The sequence below is a fragment of the Mus caroli genome, chromosome 5, assembly GCF_900094665.2.
Source record: "Mus caroli chromosome 5, CAROLI_EIJ_v1.1, whole genome shotgun sequence".
In the NCBI taxonomy this organism is placed as follows: Eukaryota; Metazoa; Chordata; class Mammalia; order Rodentia; family Muridae; genus Mus; species Mus caroli.
Window position 1 is genome coordinate 105,215,337 of NC_034574.1, and position 20,032 is coordinate 105,235,368.

General features: G+C 54.2%; 1 protein-coding gene across 2 annotated transcripts in view; it reads left to right on the forward strand.

The window, feature by feature from the left end:
* Positions 1 to 20,032, forward strand: part of Tpst2 (tyrosylprotein sulfotransferase 2) — a 38,350-nt gene that overhangs the window by 12,259 nt on the left and 6,059 nt on the right. For both annotated transcript variants that reach the window (XM_021162365.1, XM_021162366.2), the window contains exons 2-3: positions 14,810 to 14,881; positions 18,360 to 19,271. In XM_021162365.1, the coding sequence (XP_021018024.1) occupies positions 18,391 to 19,271 (881 nt within the window). In that variant the 5' untranslated portion in view covers positions 14,810 to 14,881; positions 18,360 to 18,390. The remainder of the gene's footprint in view (positions 1 to 14,809; positions 14,882 to 18,359; positions 19,272 to 20,032) is intronic.

Genomic DNA, 20,032 nt, shown 5'->3' on the forward strand with positions numbered 1-20,032 from the left:
GAGAGAGAGAGAGAGAGAGAGAGAGAGAGAGAGAGAGAGAGAGAGCGCCTAAGAGAAGGGGAGAGGGGAGAAGGCACAGAACAGATCACTGGATCGACCAGGTGACAGCTTCAAGACATGTAGGCAGTGGACTCAGGCCCTGAGGGGGGTCGTCGGCATGTTTGTGCACACACACACACACACACACACACACACTCCACATGCTCTCTTGGGTATGGCAAGGGGCCAAGCAACGGGAGGGGACTGAGCCAAGTGAGTAGAGACAGGAGTTATGGTGGAGGAGGCCAAATGTTGATCCCAGGTGTCTTCCTGAGCCACCCTCTCTACCTTATTTGCTGCAGTGAGCCAGGAGTGGTAGCCAGAGAGCTCGGGGACCCTTCTGTATTCTCTCTCAGCCCCAGGGTGACAGAGGCAAACCACCATGCCCAGCTTTTTACATGGGTGCTGGGATCTGAACTCAGGTCCTCAAGCTTGGGTGCTGAACAGTCCTGCCGAGTGCCCTTCTCATTGTCTCTCACGGGTTTTTTTTTTTTGGGGGGGGGCTGACTGCTTCTCATATGGTAACCCTGGCTACTCCTGGGAAACCAGCTGAGCAGACAGGGCAGAGTTGGAGGCCAGCAAGGGATCCTGAAGTGGGTGGCTTGGTGACTCCTGTCAGACATAGGTAGAACCCTAGGTATGGACAGGTTCCATATCCTAACAGAGCCTGCGGAGAGGGGGCAGCTCATCAGAGGACACTCATGTCCCAGGCATTGGAGGTTCGGGTCACTAGGGAAGACCTGTGAGCATGTCCCTTCATCCTGGGGTAGCTGCAAGGACAGGCAGGCAGCTTGCCCACAAGCTGTTGGCCCTCAGCAGTTTTATGGAGTGTGAGTCTGGAGTCAGTGCCAGGCTTTGGTTTGGGTGACATGATTGGAAGCCTTGGCGTGTGTAGCCTCTGTCCCTGGCACAGAGTGCAGGTGAGAGAGAACAAGAGCCTGTGTGTCCCTCCATGACAGCCAGGAAATGTCTGCCAGTGCCAGTGAGCCCAGAGGTACAGAGCCTCAGCCCCTGTGACCCCCGGGCACTGAGGGTACCTTGCATTTCTGATTTTCTTGGGTTGGTTTTCTGTTCTGTAAAGCCCACTGTCGTGGTCTGGTCTAATCATGTGACTGTCTGGTTTCTTCCTCTTGGCCGATTGGACCATGTTTATTGATCTGTGTTTGTTACTCATGTTGGCAACAGGCACCCAGGTTGTTCCTGGCAGAGCCTGCTGGGAGCACTCAGTGCGTGCACCTTGGGGGGCACTCAGTACATGCACCTTGGGGGACACTCAATACGTGCACGTTGGGGGACACTCAGGGTGTGCATCTTGGGGGACACTCAGTGCGTGCACCTTACGGGGACTGGCTTGATACAGTTCTGACGGATGCACATTTTCCCAGGGACAACTCTGGGTGGCAGAGATGGTCACATCAGTATGTGGGTGGCCACTGGCCTACAGCTGGTTTATGGGGTGTGACTTTAGGGTCGGTGCCAGGCCCATGGGTGGCATGACCAGATGGGCAGGCGTCATTCACCAGCATGTGCGTGAAGCCGGAGAGCTCTGTTTGTGTCTATCCACACTTGCTGTTGGCATTATTATTGTCTTCAGGCACAGAGATCCCATGGTACCCTTAGCCCATTTCCCTGATGGGAAATACTGAGTCCAGGGTCTCTTGCTCAGGTGCCAGTTTCGACAACCTTTGTCTCTTTAACCCGTTTGTCTGCCATGTTACCTCTGCCCGGCCGGTTTCTCTGAGCTCTCTGTATATCCTGGACACACATCGCTTGTGTGATGTGTCACGGATCTCAGTCTCCTACCGGGCATCCTCTGATCAGTAAGAGGTCTTAATTTTGAGCTTTTGAGTCATTAAAAGCGTCCTAGAGGGGCAAGGCAGTAATTCCGGATGCTCCAGAGACTGAGGCAGGAGGATCACAAGGCCTGAGGGGTGCAGCACTCAGGAGGCCACGGAGGAGGCGGAATTGCAGGCCAGCCGCCAGGGCTACAGTCACCTCATCTTAGCGAAAGGTAGAAAGAAACTGAGAACCAGCTCAGTAGTGACAGTTGGTTGGCAGTGACTGTGTTTTGTGCACCTTGGGTTAAATTTATGTCTTTAATGTCCCAGAGAACTATGAGTTTAGTGTGTGGCTTACGTGTTTCTGCAAGGTTCTATTGGGAGTTACAGAGAGATGGTGGAGTGCTCTGGAAAGATGCAGGCAGCATGGCTGGGTTGTGTTGGACACCCCTACGTCCCCTCACACCCCTCCCCCTATCCTCTCCCCTCTACTCCATGGCCTAGCAGTGCTTTCCAAGATTCATCTGTTGTGTGACCTTCCAGGTGGCTTTCCCCCCCTGGGTAGAAAGCTTGGCATGCCTTCACCCCAACGTATGTACTCTTCAGGAGTGTTCAGATCCTCCATGGTGCAGGGTGTTCTGGGGCAGCCTCATGGAGCCCCATGGAATGTGTGTGTGGAGTATTGTCTGTCCTCCCCTCTGACCTCTGGGAACAGAGAGGTGCAGCTACTTGCCCAGGACCACACAGCTTCATGGGCAGAACTCTGAGTTGGATGCTGGCTTTATGGGTTGAAGCCCCGCCCCATCCCTGAAATTTCTCTGTATTCATCAGGCAGTGTACCGCTGAGAGCCTCAGTTTCTCCATCTGTTGATTTGGGGTACAGCAGTGCTCACTTGATGTTGTATAGCTGTTTTAAGTAGGTGTTGCCATACTGGCCCAAAGGACCTCACGTTTATTGACTGACTCTGAGTGTTCATCCTCCACAAAAGGAAACTGAGGCTGTACCATGCCAGGGTCCCAGGGGTGCCACCTGTTTCTTCCCCTCCCCATCCTGTGTCACCCACACATCATCCTGTGTCAATTGTGAAGCACGGTGGGCAGACTTGCTCTGTGCCCAGCCGGTTCTCAGTCCCGCATGACTGGGCATGAACAGACACTGGGCAGCCTGGCTGCTGGCACCCAGATGCCCAGCCCAGAGACCGTCTCCTCCCTCAGAAATGCTCTATCATTTGCTGAGTTTCCGTGATTTCATGTTCTTAGAAACTCTGAAAGCTTGAGTGACCACGGGCCTGTAGGCCGTCTAGGGAACCTTCAGGGGCTAGACCCAGAGGCCATAGTTAGCAGGGGACTTGGAGGTAACTGGCTCCCGTCGGCTGCTCATCCAGACACCTCCTTCAGCCTAAATCGCCATATCTGGCAAATGGGGGGACTCGCCAGTTTGGTGAAGATGTCAGAGCCAGGCAGTCCAAGGTTGGTGCTGACAGAGCAGGGCTGTGGTGGGAGGGCCGGGTGCCTTCATCATCTGTGAAGTAGGGGGTGAGCCAGCTGCGGCCTCATGTCCTTCTGGGTCCCTCTAGGTCCCTCTGGGTCCCTCTCATCAGGGCTTCTGGTGTGCAGATGTGTGGGGCTGGTGAGGCACAGATCCAAATCCTCGCAATGGGAATCACATGAGACTCCCAGCCTTTGCTTCTTTCGTCTAGCAACTCCCTGGGGCACTTGCCACACGGGGCACAAGAACAAAGTCCTTTAAATGGGTGGGTTGTACATCAAAGACAGAAGGAGCCTAAATGTCCTCCAGGATGGCCTTGGCCGAGTAAGTGGTGTGTCCCTCCCTACAAGGGTACGGGAACACATGGAAGCACCGTGGCTCTGTGTGTCCTGTCCCCTCCAAGTGTAGCACTTCTCACAGGCAGTTTACCAGCGTGGCTCTGGGCTGGAGTGGGGCCTGGCATGCAACAGGCATCCCAGTGGTGTGTATCCGATTGTGGGGTTGACAAGCAGCGTAGCCAACCTTGCTTTTTCTATTGCCTATTAAACAACTTGAAGCCCAGAACTCTTTAGACATGGTGCGGCTCTAAGTGATTTTTCGGGATTGGGGCTCATTGGTAGAGGATGTTTGAGAGGTCTTTGACCTCCTCAAATCCTTACCCCTTGTTGTGACAGCCAGAGCTGTGCTCAGACACTGTCACCTGTCCCAAGAGGCAAAATCACACCTCTTAGGGTGTGACGACAGTGAGTGTCCAGAGGCACAGGTGTATGGTGGCTGGACAGGAGAGCGGTCCACCAGCCTCCATGGGTTGAAGCATTGAAGATCCATTTGTGTAGACTAGAGCTCAGAGAGGGAGAACAATTCCCCCCAAGGGTGTTCAGCCTGCAGGCTCCTGGGCCTCCTGGGCCTGCCCTTGAGGCCCCATGGACTGTCTCCAGCCTCCTCTGTTTTACTGTTTGGTGTTCTCCAGCCCGACTGGCACCCAGGAACAGGGCAAGCTGTATGTGCCAAGGTGTTGCCTGTGGGAGATAGGCTGTCCTTTTTACTCAACGGTCCTGGAGGGCCCAAGGGATGGAGGGCCTGAGAAGGACCTTGGCAGACAGGTGCCCTGAGTTCCTTCACTCCCTAGTACTCAAGTCTAAATTTGCCTCCTTGTGTCTGCTGGGTTGGCATTGTGTATCCTGAGAGTATTCCCTGAAGTGTTGTAGGGTTTGACCATTAGTTATTTTCAATTCCACTCACTGAACAGCCTTAACTCTGAAGTTTCAGCTGCTCCAAAATTGGTAACTTTGTTACAGAGTTTTGTTGGTTCTCGATAGCTTCTAGATTTTGTGGAGTGTGATAACATACACCTGCCAACCCTAGCACTCAGAAGGCTGGGGCTGAGTCTCTAACAAGGCCAGCTTGGGTTACTTAGACGATCTTGTCTCAAAATAAACAATCAGAAGGTTTCAAAGTTCTGGACTTTGACATTAGGAATGTTTGACCCACATGAATAATAGTAGTGATAACATAGTGAGGAGGGTAGTGATAACATCCAGACTATCTACTATGTGCCTGGCGTGGATGGTAGGAGGACAGCAATAGCATCCAGAGTACCTACTGTGTGCCCAGCATGGATAGTGGGGCTGCACTTTGCTGACACCATGACCCTGCTGCTCTTCTGAGCACGCCCTGAGCATCCCCTCCAGCCACTCCTTGTGTATTTCAGGATCCAAGGGTCATAAAGCCAGGAAGCAAATCTAGAAGTGACGGGTTTGACTTTCCCACCCATTCATCTGTTTATGTAAATGATACGGATTCTCAGGTGACACAGACTGGACCCCAGTTCACTGTGTAGCTGAGGGTAATGCCGGACTAAGGGACCTCCTGCTTCCATCTCCTGAGACGAGCCACAGTTCATACGTGTGCAGTGTTCTGGTGCCTGCTCGGCGAACACTCTACCATCTGCAGCACATCCCCAGCCCCGGTGTCCTTTAGGAGAGTGGGAGGGTTAGGAAAGCAGACACAGGCCTTGTGTAGAGCAAGCTTCCTGCAGAGAACTCCATGCTCTTCAGCAGCAGCAGTAGCAGCAGCAGCAGGTCCTGAGGTCTTGGATGATAAGGGCTCCCATCCCACGCACCGTCCATGTATATTTAACTCATCCCTAGTTGAATGTGATGGCAGGTTGATGGTCCTGCCGCGTGTTAGTCATCAGATCAAGCCTCCAAGACCGACTAGCCTTAGAGTGCAGATGGGGGGACTGAGGCTGCTTCTACTAACTGCCCTTCCCTTCCCCAGCTGGACCTTAGCAGAGCTACATGTGATCTCAGCCTGTCCAGAGGCTTTCCCTGTACCCTGAACCCCCAGGCCGAACATCCCTGCTCCCCCCCCCCCACTCCTGTAATTACCATGTGGCCTTGTGGGAAAGGAGCAAGCTGAGAATGCTGGCTAACACAGACAGACAAGCCCTATGGGCAATCAAGGGTGGGCATGCTGATGGGCGCAGCCCCTCCCGAGAGAAGTGACCACCTCAGGGAGAAGTCCAGCCCAGTTTCCTGGCAGACGCAGGCACCCTGACCTAGGTGCTCCCAAGTCAGAGGGTGACCTGAATCTGCTCCTGGTATGCTGGGGGTCGCTCGTAGGGTTAAGAGCACTGTCCCTCGGGGTGTTCAGGGTACAAGCCTACAGCCACAGCACCCCCGCCTCCAATGAAGTGGTTCTGTTATCTGGAGGGGACAATAAGTCTCATGCAATCTCACCCACTCAGCTCTGAGTCACAGAAAGGAAGGAGACAGGGACCTGTCTGACCCTCCCTGGGGTACCGAGTGACTCAGGCTCCAGCAAGTGAGAGGTGTGCTATCTTCCTTCACTGCCCAGCTTTTGGCCGGAGGACTCTGGACTGACAGTGGGGCCCGGGCCCTCTGCACTTTTCAAATGCAGATCATAGACTGGGGTGGGCTCAGGGATGACAATCTTCTCAGCAGGCATGGGCTGGTTCAGCCCCTCCTCTGGAGAAACAGGCAAATGTTAGATGAGGTACCAGTTCAGGCACCAGGTTACAGGACGTGTGGGCTGTGGAGCTTGGGATGGAACTCAGCCTCCCTTTGGAAGTCTCATGGGGAAACTGAGTTCCAGAGCAGAGAGGGGCCTGCAGGATGTTTTTCTGACTGAAGGCCACAGACTCAGAACTTTCACCAGTGGCTGGACTGAGACCACTGTCCTCGGGACACCTCAGAGCAAACCTGTGTGTGCCCAGTGTGGTGTTCTCCCCTGTGCCCCCAGATACCCTGGGGTGAGGTTGGAGGCGGCAGTCTCTGAGCCTGACCCAGGTCGGGCCATGGTTTAGTCCTGACTCTAGTGGACGTATTCAACCTCTCCGAGCCTCCTGGCCCTCATCTGCGATTGGGTATCAAACACCATCCTCACAGAGCTTGAGTGAATCAGGCTGCCTGGAGCTCAGATCTGTCTCTGTCTCCCGAATGCTGGAGTTAAAGCGCTTGAACCTTCAGTAGCAGCTCATGAGTATCTTAAACTTGGTTGTACCAAAACTGATGCTGTGCCAGTGAAACCATCTTGCACATGTGTGTCCCACAAATGTGCCCTGTGTATGGTGATCACCAGTGGTGGTGACTCAGATCTCTTGCCCCAGTATCCTCCACTCAGCCCTATGTGTGAGAGCCGTTGCACCCATTTCACATGGGGTAGAAACTGAGGCCTAGAGAGGCCAAGTGATGCCCCCAGGATTTGCAACAGAGCAGCCCTTCCATTGCGACTCATCCCCATCCCTGCCTGGGACTGTCATTCTGTGTTCTGCCTCTGTCTCCCTTCTTTGTTGATGGTAGGCTAACATATGGCTCTCTGCCCCGCCCCCCCGCCCCCCACACACATACACACACCAGTCTGCTCATGTAGAACCTGAGGTTGTTTCATTCTTAGAGGCGCCAGCCAGCGTGCCAGTGAATAGAGGAGACGCAGAGGGTTATCTTCCAATGCTGAATCCTCCAGCCTCAACCTCCAGCATGCTGGGATCAAGGGTGCGAACCTATACCCAGCACTAGCAAGGACTTCTCAGCTAGGAGCCCCAAGTGCATTCAGTTAGACAGAAAAGAACTCCATCTTATCTAACTGCTCCACGTGTTAGAGTTGGTGGCACGTGTTTGACAGGAGCTGTGTGTGTCTTCCTGGCACATTGCCACCCCTGCCCCCTCTGTGTGTCTTCCTGGCACATTGCCATGACTTTAGACCTGCTCACCTGGCTGGTGCATCCTTGTCCCACTTGGTCCTTATAAGTTGGATACACTGTTGCTCCCTGCACCTCCTTAAAGCTTCTGTTACATTACTGTTACATTTATACCACTCTGTAACAGGTGTCTGCAGTTTGCAGAGGGGGTGTGGGTTGGTGTCCTATGGATTGGACAGTTTTAGTGCCAGGCTGCTCCACCCCTGCCTGGGGGCCAGCTTCTGATCTCGTCTCCTTACAGAGGCTGCCTGTGTGCCATCCAGGAGGCCCGTGTACTGCTGGCTGCTGCTTTGCTGTGGGGCTCGCCTGTCCTTATATCAGTTGTTGCTTCTAGGCTGCTCTGTGTGTAGTATCCTCTCCTGGGCGACCCATATACCCATCTTGGCCCCTGTCTGCCTGGGCTGCTGCTCTGCTGTCTGGATATCACCTGTGGGCAGGCTCCTGTCTGTGCTCCAGTATAATACTCACAGTGGCCGTCATTGCCACAGCCTGACCTCTGCACCGCCTTCAGAGCAGCTGCCATCTTCAGATGCACTCCCCAAATGTGACCTGCTGGCTCAGAGTCCCACCACTAGTACGAGCCAGTCACAGAAAACTGTCTGCCTGACTTGGGACACAAAGCACCACAATTGTAAGACCTGATGTCACGTCCCCCATGGCCAGCCCACAGGAAGCACACACTTGAATGCAGGGTGTGTGACCTAAGTGGCATTTCAAAAAGAGTGGGCTGGGAGGCAGCCCTTGCTGAAAGTCAAACCCTGGGTCGCGCTGTGTCTTCTGAGTCAGCCATATGTGCTCGGGTTCACACAGGATGTGTTGTGACAAGCACAGAAGAGCCTCATGCTGACCACGTGGTATATGGCAGAAATGTAAAATTTTTTCTTTCTTTTTTAGGCAGGGTTTTATGACATCCAGGCTGGAGTTAAAATTACTGTGCAGTACAGGCTGACCTCTAATTTTTGATTCTCAACCCTGGGAGTGCTGGCATCTCAGGCTTGTACCACCATACCTCATACTTGACCCCTCTGGATGGACTCAGGCAGAGGCTGCCTGTCATGATTCCGCACACTTTACTGTCGACTTTAGTAAGCCACGGCTAAATGACCCAGGTACTGTGGCACATACCAGTCATCCCATACTTGGAAACAGGCAGTTTTAGGTTCTAGGCCAGTCTGGGTTACTGAGTGAGACTCCCATCCCAGCTCCCTCTACCTGAAGACAGTGAATGTTTCATAGCGATGGTGACGGTGATTTTAGTGCAGTTTCCTGCACAGTGTGTGTGCACACGTTTGTATACGTGGCTGTGGTCAGCTTGTACACCCTTACCACCACAGGCACAGGAGGGATGTGAGGAGCTGTCACCATGGCTACTGGTGGGCAGGCTGACCCCTGTGACCACCACTGCATTTGTGCCGCTGTTTGAGGGCAGGCCCCAGGGATGCTCATTGATGTTTGAGTTCACTTTCCAGAGATGAAACAGGATATGTCAGGAGTCACACATAATCACACATCGTAATGTCAGCGCTTGGGAAGCTGAGGCAGGAGGATTGCTGCAATTAGAGGCCGGGCTAGGTTGCAGAGAGAAATCTTGTGAGTGCTTGCTCTGTCAGCACGTTCTAAAGCTGGATGGAAGTTAGCACAAGGGTGAGTTCAAGGAAGCTGTTCTGAGTGGTGTGTTCCAGAGAGGAAGTGTGTGTGTGTGTGTGTGTGTGTGTGTGTGTGTGTGTGTGTGTGTGTGAGACAGAGAGAGAGACAGAGAGACAGAGACAGAGTGTGTGTGTGTGCCAGAGTGTGCTGAGTGTGTGTCATACACACATGCAGGTGAGTGTGTGTGCACACATGACATGCGAGAGTATATTCTTGAACACGTGTGTGTATGTGTGTCCCACATTGCTTGCAGTCAGCAAAGATGGGTCACGGCCAGGTGTACAGACTCCACACCAGTGCTCTGCCTCCACCCCCAGCTTCCTGCTGAGTGGGGACAGGATCCTGTGTAGGAGGCTATGTGGTTGCAGGAAGCTGGGCTCCTGCAAGGTCATCCTGGCCCTTTCCTGTTTGTGCTGCCCTGGACAGAGGCCTTGGGGCCTCTCAGCCCAGAGGCCCAGAGTGAAACATTGCCACAGGCCCAGGCTGAGCTAATAGGAGCTAAGCTGGGCACTGGGCAGACTGTCCCTGGCAGTCTGCATTGAACAGTGCAAAGAATTTAAGAGCCACTAGCTTCAGACCTACCTGGGACCTGTCAGTGCCTTAGTAAAAAGTGGTACTGGTTCTGTCTGCAAGGCCCAAGTTAGATTCAAAATGTATGTACAAGTTATATACCATCAGACAAAGCAGTACACACCCAAGATCCCTGTGAGGAGGAATCTGGAGCACAAGGCCACCACAAGTCCCCATCTCAAAGACAACAGAGTAAACCCAGCCAACCAACCTCCAGGTGTGCGTGGGTCGCTTAGACCTTGCTGGGTTATCAACAGGAAGCAGTGCTCCATGTGTGTCTGTGAGTTTTATGAAGGATCAAACATCAGGTCCTGGAATTCTGCATGTTTTCTCTTTCTGGCCAAAGCAGGCCACCCAAGTCCTCCTATTGGGCTTTCTGAGAACCAGACACACTTTGGTCTTGCCCTGTGGATTTGCCCCATATTGCATTGTCCTGTTGGTATTTAGTCATGAGTGCCTGCCCGCACAACAAGCCATAAGCCCTGGCCAGCTTGCCACATGGTGCTGTGAAGTATCCAAGGGAAACACAGTACCTTTGGCCACATGTGGTACCTATGTTAAGGCAGAGATGTTGGTTTCTCAGAGCACTCCTGACCTTTAGAGGCCTTCAGTGAAGCAACTTGTAAAGTCTCGAGGCTACACCCAGAAGCTGGGGGTGGGGTGTGAAGGTCAGGAAGCCATTGTGATTCCCAAGTCCCTGAGGTCTTGATGCACAGGGTGCCGTGGGTGGCTGTGGTCCTAATTTAAATGTTGACATGTATTGAGTGAAGACTGCATGCCAGCCTTGTCAGTGGGACCTGCTTCATCCCACACACCTGTGTTCATTACATAGCTGGCCCAGACCAACCCAGGACACCTAGCCTTGGAGTGGGGAGACCCTGAGGGAATAAGGCTTGCTGTTCCCCACTCCCAGTGTGGACCTCAGAGGGCCTGGGCCTCTGAAGGGCAGGAAGAGATGCCATTGGGGTCCTGCCTTCTTCACTCTAGGTAAAAATTCCAGATGAAGTCGGGGCAAGACTCTGGGCTCTGAAGAGAGGGCTAGGGGGTTTCCTCCTGGTCTCCAGTTGTGTGACATTGTATGCTTCACCTCTGTAGGTCATTGACTCATAAAGGAGAGTCAAACAGAGACAAAAAATGACAGTAGAGGGGGACAATGACTCTGAAGCCCTTAGTGCCACCTGCCCTCCCCTATGCTGTCCTCCCTTATGCTTCCCTGCATGTCCTTCCCCATGCCTCCCTGCATGTCCTTCCCCATGCCTCCCTGCATGTCCTTTCCCATGCCTCCCTGAATATCCTCCCCCATGCCCCCTGCATGTCCTCCCCCATGCCTCCCTGTCTGTCCTCTCCCATGCCTCCCTGTCTGTCTTCTCCCATGCCACCCCACATGTCCTCCCCATGCCTTCCTGCATGTCCTCCCCCATGCTTCCCTGTCTGTCTTCTCCCATGCCACCCCACATGTCCTCCCCATGCCTTCCTGCATGTCCTCCCCCATGCTTCCCTGCATGTTCTCTCCCATGCCACCCTGCATGTCCTCCTCTATGCCTCCCTGCATGTCCTCTCCCATGCCTCCCTGCATGTCCTCCCCTATGCCTCCCTGCATGTCTTCCCCCATGCCTTCCTGCCTGCACCTCCCCCATACTGCCCTGCCTGCCCCCCCTCCCCCCCGTCCATGTCTCCCTGCATGTTCCCCAAGTTTAGCAGCAGCCAAGACCTAAACTGTTTTCCATCCTGTCACTTCTCGTCAGCTCCCTAGTGCAGTGAGTCGGTGGTCTCTGATACCTAGAGTCGCCTTCCCCAGCCATTCATGGGAGAGTAGGGTTGTGCAGGGTGCAATGGCGTTGCTGCCTGGCAGAGGGCAGTTGGGAGCTGCTTCCCTGGGTGCAGGATCACACAAAGGTCTGGGTTTGTGCACAGGGCCCCTGGGCCCCCATCCAGGACCACTTTACAGGTGTAGCCTCAGCTACTGCCGCCTCCCTATGCTCACAGCTCCTCGTTTTCTTGGGAGCCTCTTGATCTCTTGAGCGTAGGGAAACACCAGCTTAGAAAGTACAGAGCGATGGATTTGAGCCAAAATGTCACTTGCTTCTGTTCACCGTGGGTGTCTGTTCCTCCTCAAACTGGCTGTTTCTCTCTGTCCTTGGCTCCAGCACTGTGTCTCTTATGTAGCCCAGGCTGGCCTTGAGCTCACTGTGTAGCTGAGGATAACCTGGTGCTCCTCCTTTGTCTTCTGCTCTCACCGAAGCCTACTAGTGTGAGTGATGCAGGCGCACAGTAGGTGCTCAATAAGTGGTTCTGTCAGATCCCTCTGCCTTTGCTGCCCTCTTCCCTTCCCACGGCTCCTGAGCAGCCAGGGATTGAGCTGAGAGCTGGCATGAGGCCCCCAGCCCCTAATGGTTCATTTTGAGAGCTGTATGACACCAGGGTGGGGCGCGGGGACAGCAGCACTGAAGGACAAAGCTGACTTTTCTGTTTCCTTAGCTGTGTGGTCTCGGCTCATTACGTCACTTGCAGAGACACAACCTCTTCCTCTAAATGGGACAAACCCACTTCATGGTACCTGCTGGGCAACACTTGCTCCGGGCAGATATCCCTGCACAGATTCACTGACAGTCCCTCCTCAGGCTCCAGGAGTCCCCATGGCCTTTTGAAGTTGAGTGTGATGAAGCCCAGAGGTGCAGGCAGCCCCATTTCTCAGAGGATCTCAGGGAGATTAGGCAGTGGCAGGCCAAAGCCACACAGCTGGGTCTGGATGCAGGCGGTCTACACCCTTTCTGTGCCTGGCCCACATGTGGAAAGCCTGATAATCAGTCAATGCCTCATTACAGGGAAATAGTGTGAGCTATAGGGTCCTAAGCTGCTTTAGAAAATGTCCCAGACCACCAGGACTCTGCAGGGAGCAGCCGAATGGGCGCCAGTTGGCCCACCTTATTAGTGATTCTGCCCCTAGGCACAGTTATACTTGTTCTGCATCCTCATGAACCTAGCTGGCCCCTAGAGGGCGGAGCCCCCTGTGCAAGCACAGGGCTGATGGGAGGATGTGCTGACTTGTGATCCTCCTGTAAGAAAGGAGAGCTGTGGACCACACCCCTGCCTCTCACTGTCCTGTGCTGCTCGAGCTCTGAGCAGAAGGTTCCAGAATAGAGGCTGACAGTCTATGACTGCTCTTGTGGCTGCTGCTTTGGGGTTTGTGGTGTACTGACAGTTTCTGAGGCTGCTACGCCTGCAGAGTTCTCTCCCTTCTTTGGAGGGAAGCACAAAAACCACACATGCTTCTCCTCCATCTCCTCCACCTCCTCCTCCGCTGACAGGAAAGGTCTTAGTGTTCAGCTTCCACCGTGGTCTGAGTATGGAGATCAGAAAACCACTCTGTGGGGTCAGTTCTCCCCACGTCTCTGCGGGTCCCGGGATTTGAACTCGAGTCGGGCTTGTGCGGCAAGAGCATTTACCCGCTGAGCCTTCTTGCTGGCCCACCTCTGTGTGCTGTAAACCACCTCTAATTGATTTGTACCTCAGTAAATGCAGTGGGAACAGTTAGTTGTCCCATGCTACTGTCCAGATAAAACAAACATGAAGTCCACACAAGTCAACACCCAGGCAGTTTTCCCTCCAAGCTCAGGTGAGCCTGTGTACATAGAACCTGCAGGAGCTGAGTACACACAGCACCCGCGGTCCAGGAGCCACAGAGGCCGCTATCTAGGTCAGGGTGTGCACACAGCACACCACATTCCAGAGGCCACAGGGTACTGTCTAGGTCAGGGCTATCCAGTATGGTACTCCCCACTGACTCCAGTGGTTTCTGAACCTCTGGCATATGACCAAAACAAAGCAAAGTGAACTTTTCACTTTACTCAGTTTGGCTGAATTTAAACCTCTCCTCGACCCCTGTGGTGGTACATCGGATGCCTGCTCTGAGGTGGAAGGCCCATCAATGGGTCTGTGGGTCTCAGTGAGCCTGTGTTCTTTGGAGAGTGATTGGTGCCAGCCATGGGGTTGGCAGACCTGGGAACACTTAGCATTTCAAGGCCCCTGGGGGCGTCCAGGCTGCCTCCAGGTTCTCTGGAAGCTTCCAATGCCCTGTCTGGATTGCTTGGTTTCTTCCTGGGGAGGTCAGCCACCATGCATAGGAGGCCTGGGCCTGAGCGCCTGGTGGGGTGGAAGCAAGGTGAGATCGCTTCTCCAGCTGAGCCTTACCGTGTTAGCAGGGCTGCGTTTCCAGGAAACAGAAAGAAAAAGAAAACCTTCCAACAAACAAACAAACGAAATGATAAAGGCGAGGTGTGAGAGAATTCTCTGGAGATGGAAGACTGAGATGCAGGTGGTCACTCCTTGCCCCTTCCTGCTGTGACACAAATGGCAGTCACTGCTGGTGTTCCAGGTCCTTCTTTCTAGACTGAAGCCTCCCAGCAGCCCCTGTGTACAGACCAGGGCAACTGAGACTCTGGTCTCAAAGGTCAAGGACTCTCCCATCCCTAGAGCCACGCCCTGTGCCATCCGTACCCCAGGACCGGAAACAGGACCAAGGAGGGACATAGACTGTGAGATGGTGCATGTGTGTCTGTGAAGCCTGCCTTCCCTGGGCCCCTCCCAGGCTGTGAGTGTCCTCTTGGCATGTTAGGTCTGTGGGGATACAGCCTGAACCTGAAGCATGGTGTTTGGAGCTGAGTTGTGAATGCTCACAGACTGAGATGGGAAACAGATTAAGTTAGTTCTTGTGTTAGCTGGTTAGAAAGGTCCTCTCTTCTCAGTGAAGCTTCAAGACATAGGCACTGGTTGTGTGTTGGAAGCCAGGCGTTATCTGACTACAGGGAATGCCACACCTAGGTACATGGTACCCTTTTGGAGCTCACAGTGCCCAGCCTGGGTAGCCATGTCTGGCATTCCCTGGGTAGTGACAGACATGCTGTTGTATCGTTTTCTTTTCCTGATGCCCAGAACCGAGAAGAGGGCAGAGGCTGGCAGAGACTCCCCATAGTAGCAAAAGTCTCCCCTAAAGGCCATTTTCTGGTGCCTTGAGGAGCCGAGAAGCCCCTCTGCCTCTGACACAGCATCTCCATTGCTCCACAGGACTGTCAGGGCAGGAAGCCGTGGTGACCAGGCTCGAGGACTGGTGCTTGGAAATGAGGGCGCCCAGGGGAGGTGAGTCTATGCAGAGACCCTGCTGCTCTGTCACAGCCCCTTCATGCTTCATGTTCCCCGTCTCCAGCATTGGGTGGGCGGGTGGGCGAGCGGGTGAACTTTCTGCACAGAGGCTGGTACACACCAGAAATACGAACACACAGGACACTGCAGGTGGACTGTGGGTTCTAGTGCAGCCTGGGCAGGGCCTGCTGAGTGCCTCCTGCAGGCACTGTCTAATCTTCACATGGTCGTCGTTGGAAGTGATTGCCATTATTCCTGCTCCCCTTGGCTGGAGGAAAAAAGCCCTTCTCTACACTGAGAGCCAGCAAGCTGCAGAGGTGGGATTTGAACCCAGTTCTACAGAACGTGTGCCTGCTGCCTTCACTGCTAGGACAGCAGTGACTCCTCAGGCTGCCCCCCTGGCTCGTCCCACCTGCCTAAGAGGAGCCATTTTCTTCTGGAAAAGCGTGGCTTTGACCCTGGCTGTGCAGCTCTGAGCATTCTAGAATTATAAAAGCATGACACGCAGGCAGGATGCTTGCCAGACTTTAGATTCTGAAACACATGAAGGACATAATGGGGGGGGGGGGGACAAACTGGCCATTCTATAACCTTTTCCTGTCCTGTGTTTCCTTTTCCTTCTAGGGTCACTGTGTCAGTCACCAGCCATAGGTGCACACATGCATGTGCGCTCACACTTGAGTGCACACTCACGTGCATACACATGTGCACTGTACACCGCCATTCTGAAAGCAGCCTATGGTTAAAGCATCCCCCCTCCCCACCACAGCCCCTTTTCACCCCAAAGGGCAGTGGGTCTCATTCTAGCTAGAGTGTGCTTGGCGGTTTCCAGATTTGTGTCTTGGCACAGCAGTCGCTGCAAGTGGCAGAGTCTGCATCTCAGGTCCACGGGGCGAGCTTTATGAAGCGCAAGAAGGCATCCTTCCATATCCAAGTGACTGTGACCTCGGCAGCCTGCTCTGTCCCCTAAACATGTCTTGGAATTGGTTTTGCCCATCACAGCCCCAAAATTGAAGCAGAGAGCAGCCCCAGCATTAGCAGAAAGAGGCAAGCAGTTTCTCTCCTGGAAGAGGCCCCACTATGGTCTGATGCTCAGCTAGCTTGCTGGCCTTGGGCAAGAGTTATCTGCCTGGCAGGTACTTCTCAACCATGTAGCCCGTTAAGCCCAATGGACTGCCCCAGATGATCTGTGGCAGAGATGGAAACCACCCAGAGATAGCATCCACCAGGAGCCCTGGCCGTAGCCCTCCTGGTCTTGACACGTTGGCCTCCAGGCTCGAGACTGCTTTCTCAAGGGGTCTATCCATTTCTCACTTGCCATGCCCCTTTGGTGGCAAGCTCTAAACCTGCTCTCTTGATGATTTCTGTCAAGCCTCATGGGTAAAATCTGATGTCCTGTCTCTTCTCAGCTTGCCAGACCTTCATGTGGTGCTAAGATCCCTTGATCACACAGGGTTCTATCTCCTGGGGTTTTCCCGGTGACAGCTCTGTCTACCAGGAACACCCTTTCCCACCTGCTGCCTGTGAGTGCTGTCTGCCATTTAGATCTCAGCGAGGGGCTCAGTTGCAGCAAGCCTTTGCTGCCCTTCTCAGAGGACCTGTCACCTCCCGGTGTGAGCCCACAATGCTGGCAGAGTTAGAAGTGATAGCCCAGGGTAAATCTGGAACCACCCAGCTGATTCCAGCAAGAGGCCAAGAGGAATAAAGCAGAAGATTCAGGCTCAGAGACCCTGGGGGCAAGGCAGAGAACACACAGCATCCCCCCATGGTCTGTACTGCCCTCCAGAAATCCAGGCAGAGGCTGAGAGTAGCTGGCTCTACTTTTCATAGGAAACCCCTGTCTGAAGAAGTACTGCTGGGTTTCTAATCTCTAGTCAGCAAGGCCTTGGGAGGGGGGGGGGTTGTTACCTTTCCTGATCCAAGCAGTCCCCAGCCGCCTGGTCCTGGAGCCGAGCAGGTGCCCTGGAATGGCTATGGGCCTGGCCTGGGCCTTTGCTCCATCCTTATTCCCTTCTTCCCTTCCCTGCAGCCCAGTAGCCCTCTCTCCACTCCTCCCCAGCACCCTGCTGTGATCGGATCCTGCTGCGCTAGCTCCCAGCTGGGACAACATTTCCTCCCCTCTGGGTCCTTCCAGCAGCAGCCAGCTCATTATAACACTAAGCATGTCCCCTGTGAGTTCCCCACTTGTTCACGAGGACCTGGACTGTGGAGGCCACTGTCTTGGCTGCTTGTCTCCTCTCTCACCTGGGCTTGGTGCATGGACTTGAGTGCCAACAAGTCCCAAGTGCAGGTGGAGGGGAGGACAGACATGCCCTGCTATGATGGGGGGATTGGGGCTAGTACTAAAGGAGACCACCCCTGATGTGGGGCACAGAGGCAGCCCAGTCTGGATCCTGGCTTGGCTGCTTTCTTGTTGGGTAACTGTGGGCATCTCTCCTAGCCTCATTCCCTCCTCTGTGCCAGGTCCTGGTCATTCAGACACTCATCCCATCATTATTAACTGAGCAGTAATGAGCGAGTTCGGGCAAGGAGCTGAGAACACAGTCCCCTGTCCGTGCTGCAGGGAACAGGCAGGCCTGTGGGCTATTCCCATGTGCTTGCTTGCTTTTTCCAAGACAGGACCTCCTGTATTTCAGGCTGGTCTCAAACTCTTGATCTTTTTGCCTTCACCTCCCACATGCCAGATGTTATAACCATTAGGCACCATGCCTGTTTTATATGGACCTGGGGGTCAAACCCAGGGCTTTGCACATGCTGGGCAGGCACTCCACCCACTGAGCTACATCCCCAGCTGGAAGCACCTGCACTTCCAGACCAGACCATGGTTGCCTGATATGGCTAGTGAGAAATTAAGCCCAGCTTGGGTTGGAGGAGACACAGCCAGACTCAGGCTGTGACGATTTTTTTATCAAGTGCTATCAGACTTTGTATACCCCTATCAGAAGCAGAATATAGTGGAAATTGCCAGGATCAATACAGTTGTAGTTGCCGGGATACAATGATGTAAGCTGTACAGGGCACATAAGATTAATGTCTGAGACCAATACTCCTGTCAGAGGAAATCAGAGTGGCCTGAATATGACACACGCCTCTCAAGGCAGCAAAGCCAGGCTCACTCCATGGTTCCCTGCACCCACCCCGATTTGTTTGTTTGTTTAAATACACACAGGCTTAAACTTGAAATCTTCCTGCCTCGGCTTCCCAAGTAGCTTGCTTACAGGCCTGTGCTGGTGTTTCTAACATTTTAATAATAACCACCGTCACTGCCCTCTGTCATCAGATAGCCAACTCAATCACTGATACAGAACTCCAGCTCACCAAGATCCCACACAGCCATAGTGGTGAGAGGGTTGAATCTTGCTGTCCACCTGAGGCTCTGAGGCCACCGTGGTCCCCTGGGGGGAGGGGAGAAGCACCAACCCAGCATCCTGTTTGTGTCCCTATGGGCCTGCTGACACCGCCCCTCTCTCCACAGATGCATACCAGGTGGGCCTGCTGACCCGTCCATGAGGCGGGCCCCCTGGCTGGGCCTGCGACCCTGGCTGGGCATGCGCCTGTCGGTGCGTAAGGTGCTGCTGGCCGCCGGCTGTGCTCTGGCCCTGGTGCTCGCTGTGCAGCTTGGGCAGCAAGTACTGGAGTGCCGGGCGGTGCTCGGGGGCACACGGAACCCACGGAGGATGCGGCCGGAGCAGGAGGAACTGGTGATGCTCGGCGCCGACCACGTGGAATACCGCTACGGCAAGGCCATGCCACTCATCTTCGTGGGCGGCGTGCCACGCAGCGGCACCACGCTCATGCGCGCCATGTTGGACGCACACCCGGAGGTGCGCTGTGGGGAGGAGACGCGCATCATCCCTCGTGTGCTGGCCATGCGGCAGGCCTGGACCAAGTCTGGCCGTGAGAAGCTGCGGCTGGATGAGGCAGGTGTGACAGATGAGGTGCTGGATGCGGCCATGCAGGCCTTCATTCTGGAGGTGATCGCCAAGCACGGAGAGCCAGCCCGCGTGCTGTGTAACAAGGACCCCTTCACACTGAAGTCATCCGTCTACCTGGCACGCCTGTTCCCCAACTCCAAATTCCTGCTAATGGTGCGTGACGGCCGGGCGTCCGTGCACTCCATGATCACGCGCAAGGTCACCATCGCCGGCTTTGACCTCAGCAGCTACCGAGACTGCCTCACCAAGTGGAACAAGGCCATCGAGGTGATGTACGCACAGTGCATGGAGGTGGGCAGGGACAAGTGCCTGCCCGTGTACTACGAGCAGTTGGTGCTGCACCCCCGGCGCTCACTCAAACGCATCCTGGACTTCTTGGGCATCGCCTGGAGTGACACAGTCCTGCACCACGAGGACCTCATTGGCAAGCCTGGGGGCGTCTCCTTGTCCAAGTGAGTGGGGCCCCACAGCTCCTCCCAGGCCCCAGGCGGCAGGTCAAGTCTGCCCTTCCTGAGCTGTGCTACCTTAGGCAAGTGTCTGTGCCTCTCTGAGCTTCAGCATCCTTCTGTTTGATTGGGAAAGAGTTGGGAATCGGGTCTCTCCTCCCCTGTAGCTGTCCGTCTTGTGCTGTTGAAGAGCACAGATAATACTCAGGAATCGCGTGTTGCAGACAGAAGGCCAGGCACCTACGGGAAGCTGGCATCCCCTGGACCTTCAGCCTCCACAGTAGGATTTGATGTTTTTTTTTTTTTTTCCAAGGCCAAGCTGCCCATGTTAATTGTAGATAGGACAAGTTATTTTTAAGGAAGCACAGGCAGGGCTAGCAGTATGGCTCAGTAAGTAAAGGGGCTTGTAGTACAAGCCTAGAAACTGAGTTTAATACCCAGAACCTACATAAAAGCAGAACGAGAGAAGCGACTCCACCAGGTTGACCTCTGACCTCCACACATGCACCATGGACCTACCCAGACCTTGTACATCAGACGCACACACACACACACACACACATACACACACACACACTAAAAATAAATAAACAAATTAAAAAACCACAAATAAAAGAGGAGCTAGGGGATGGCTTAGTGGCTGTAACATGCTTGCCGCTCACCGTGCAAATGTGGCGGCTGAGTTCAGCAGATCCAGCACCCACATAAAAGTCACCCACACGTGGTTGCCAGGGCTTGTCTCGTGAGTCCAAAGGGGCAGAAGGCAG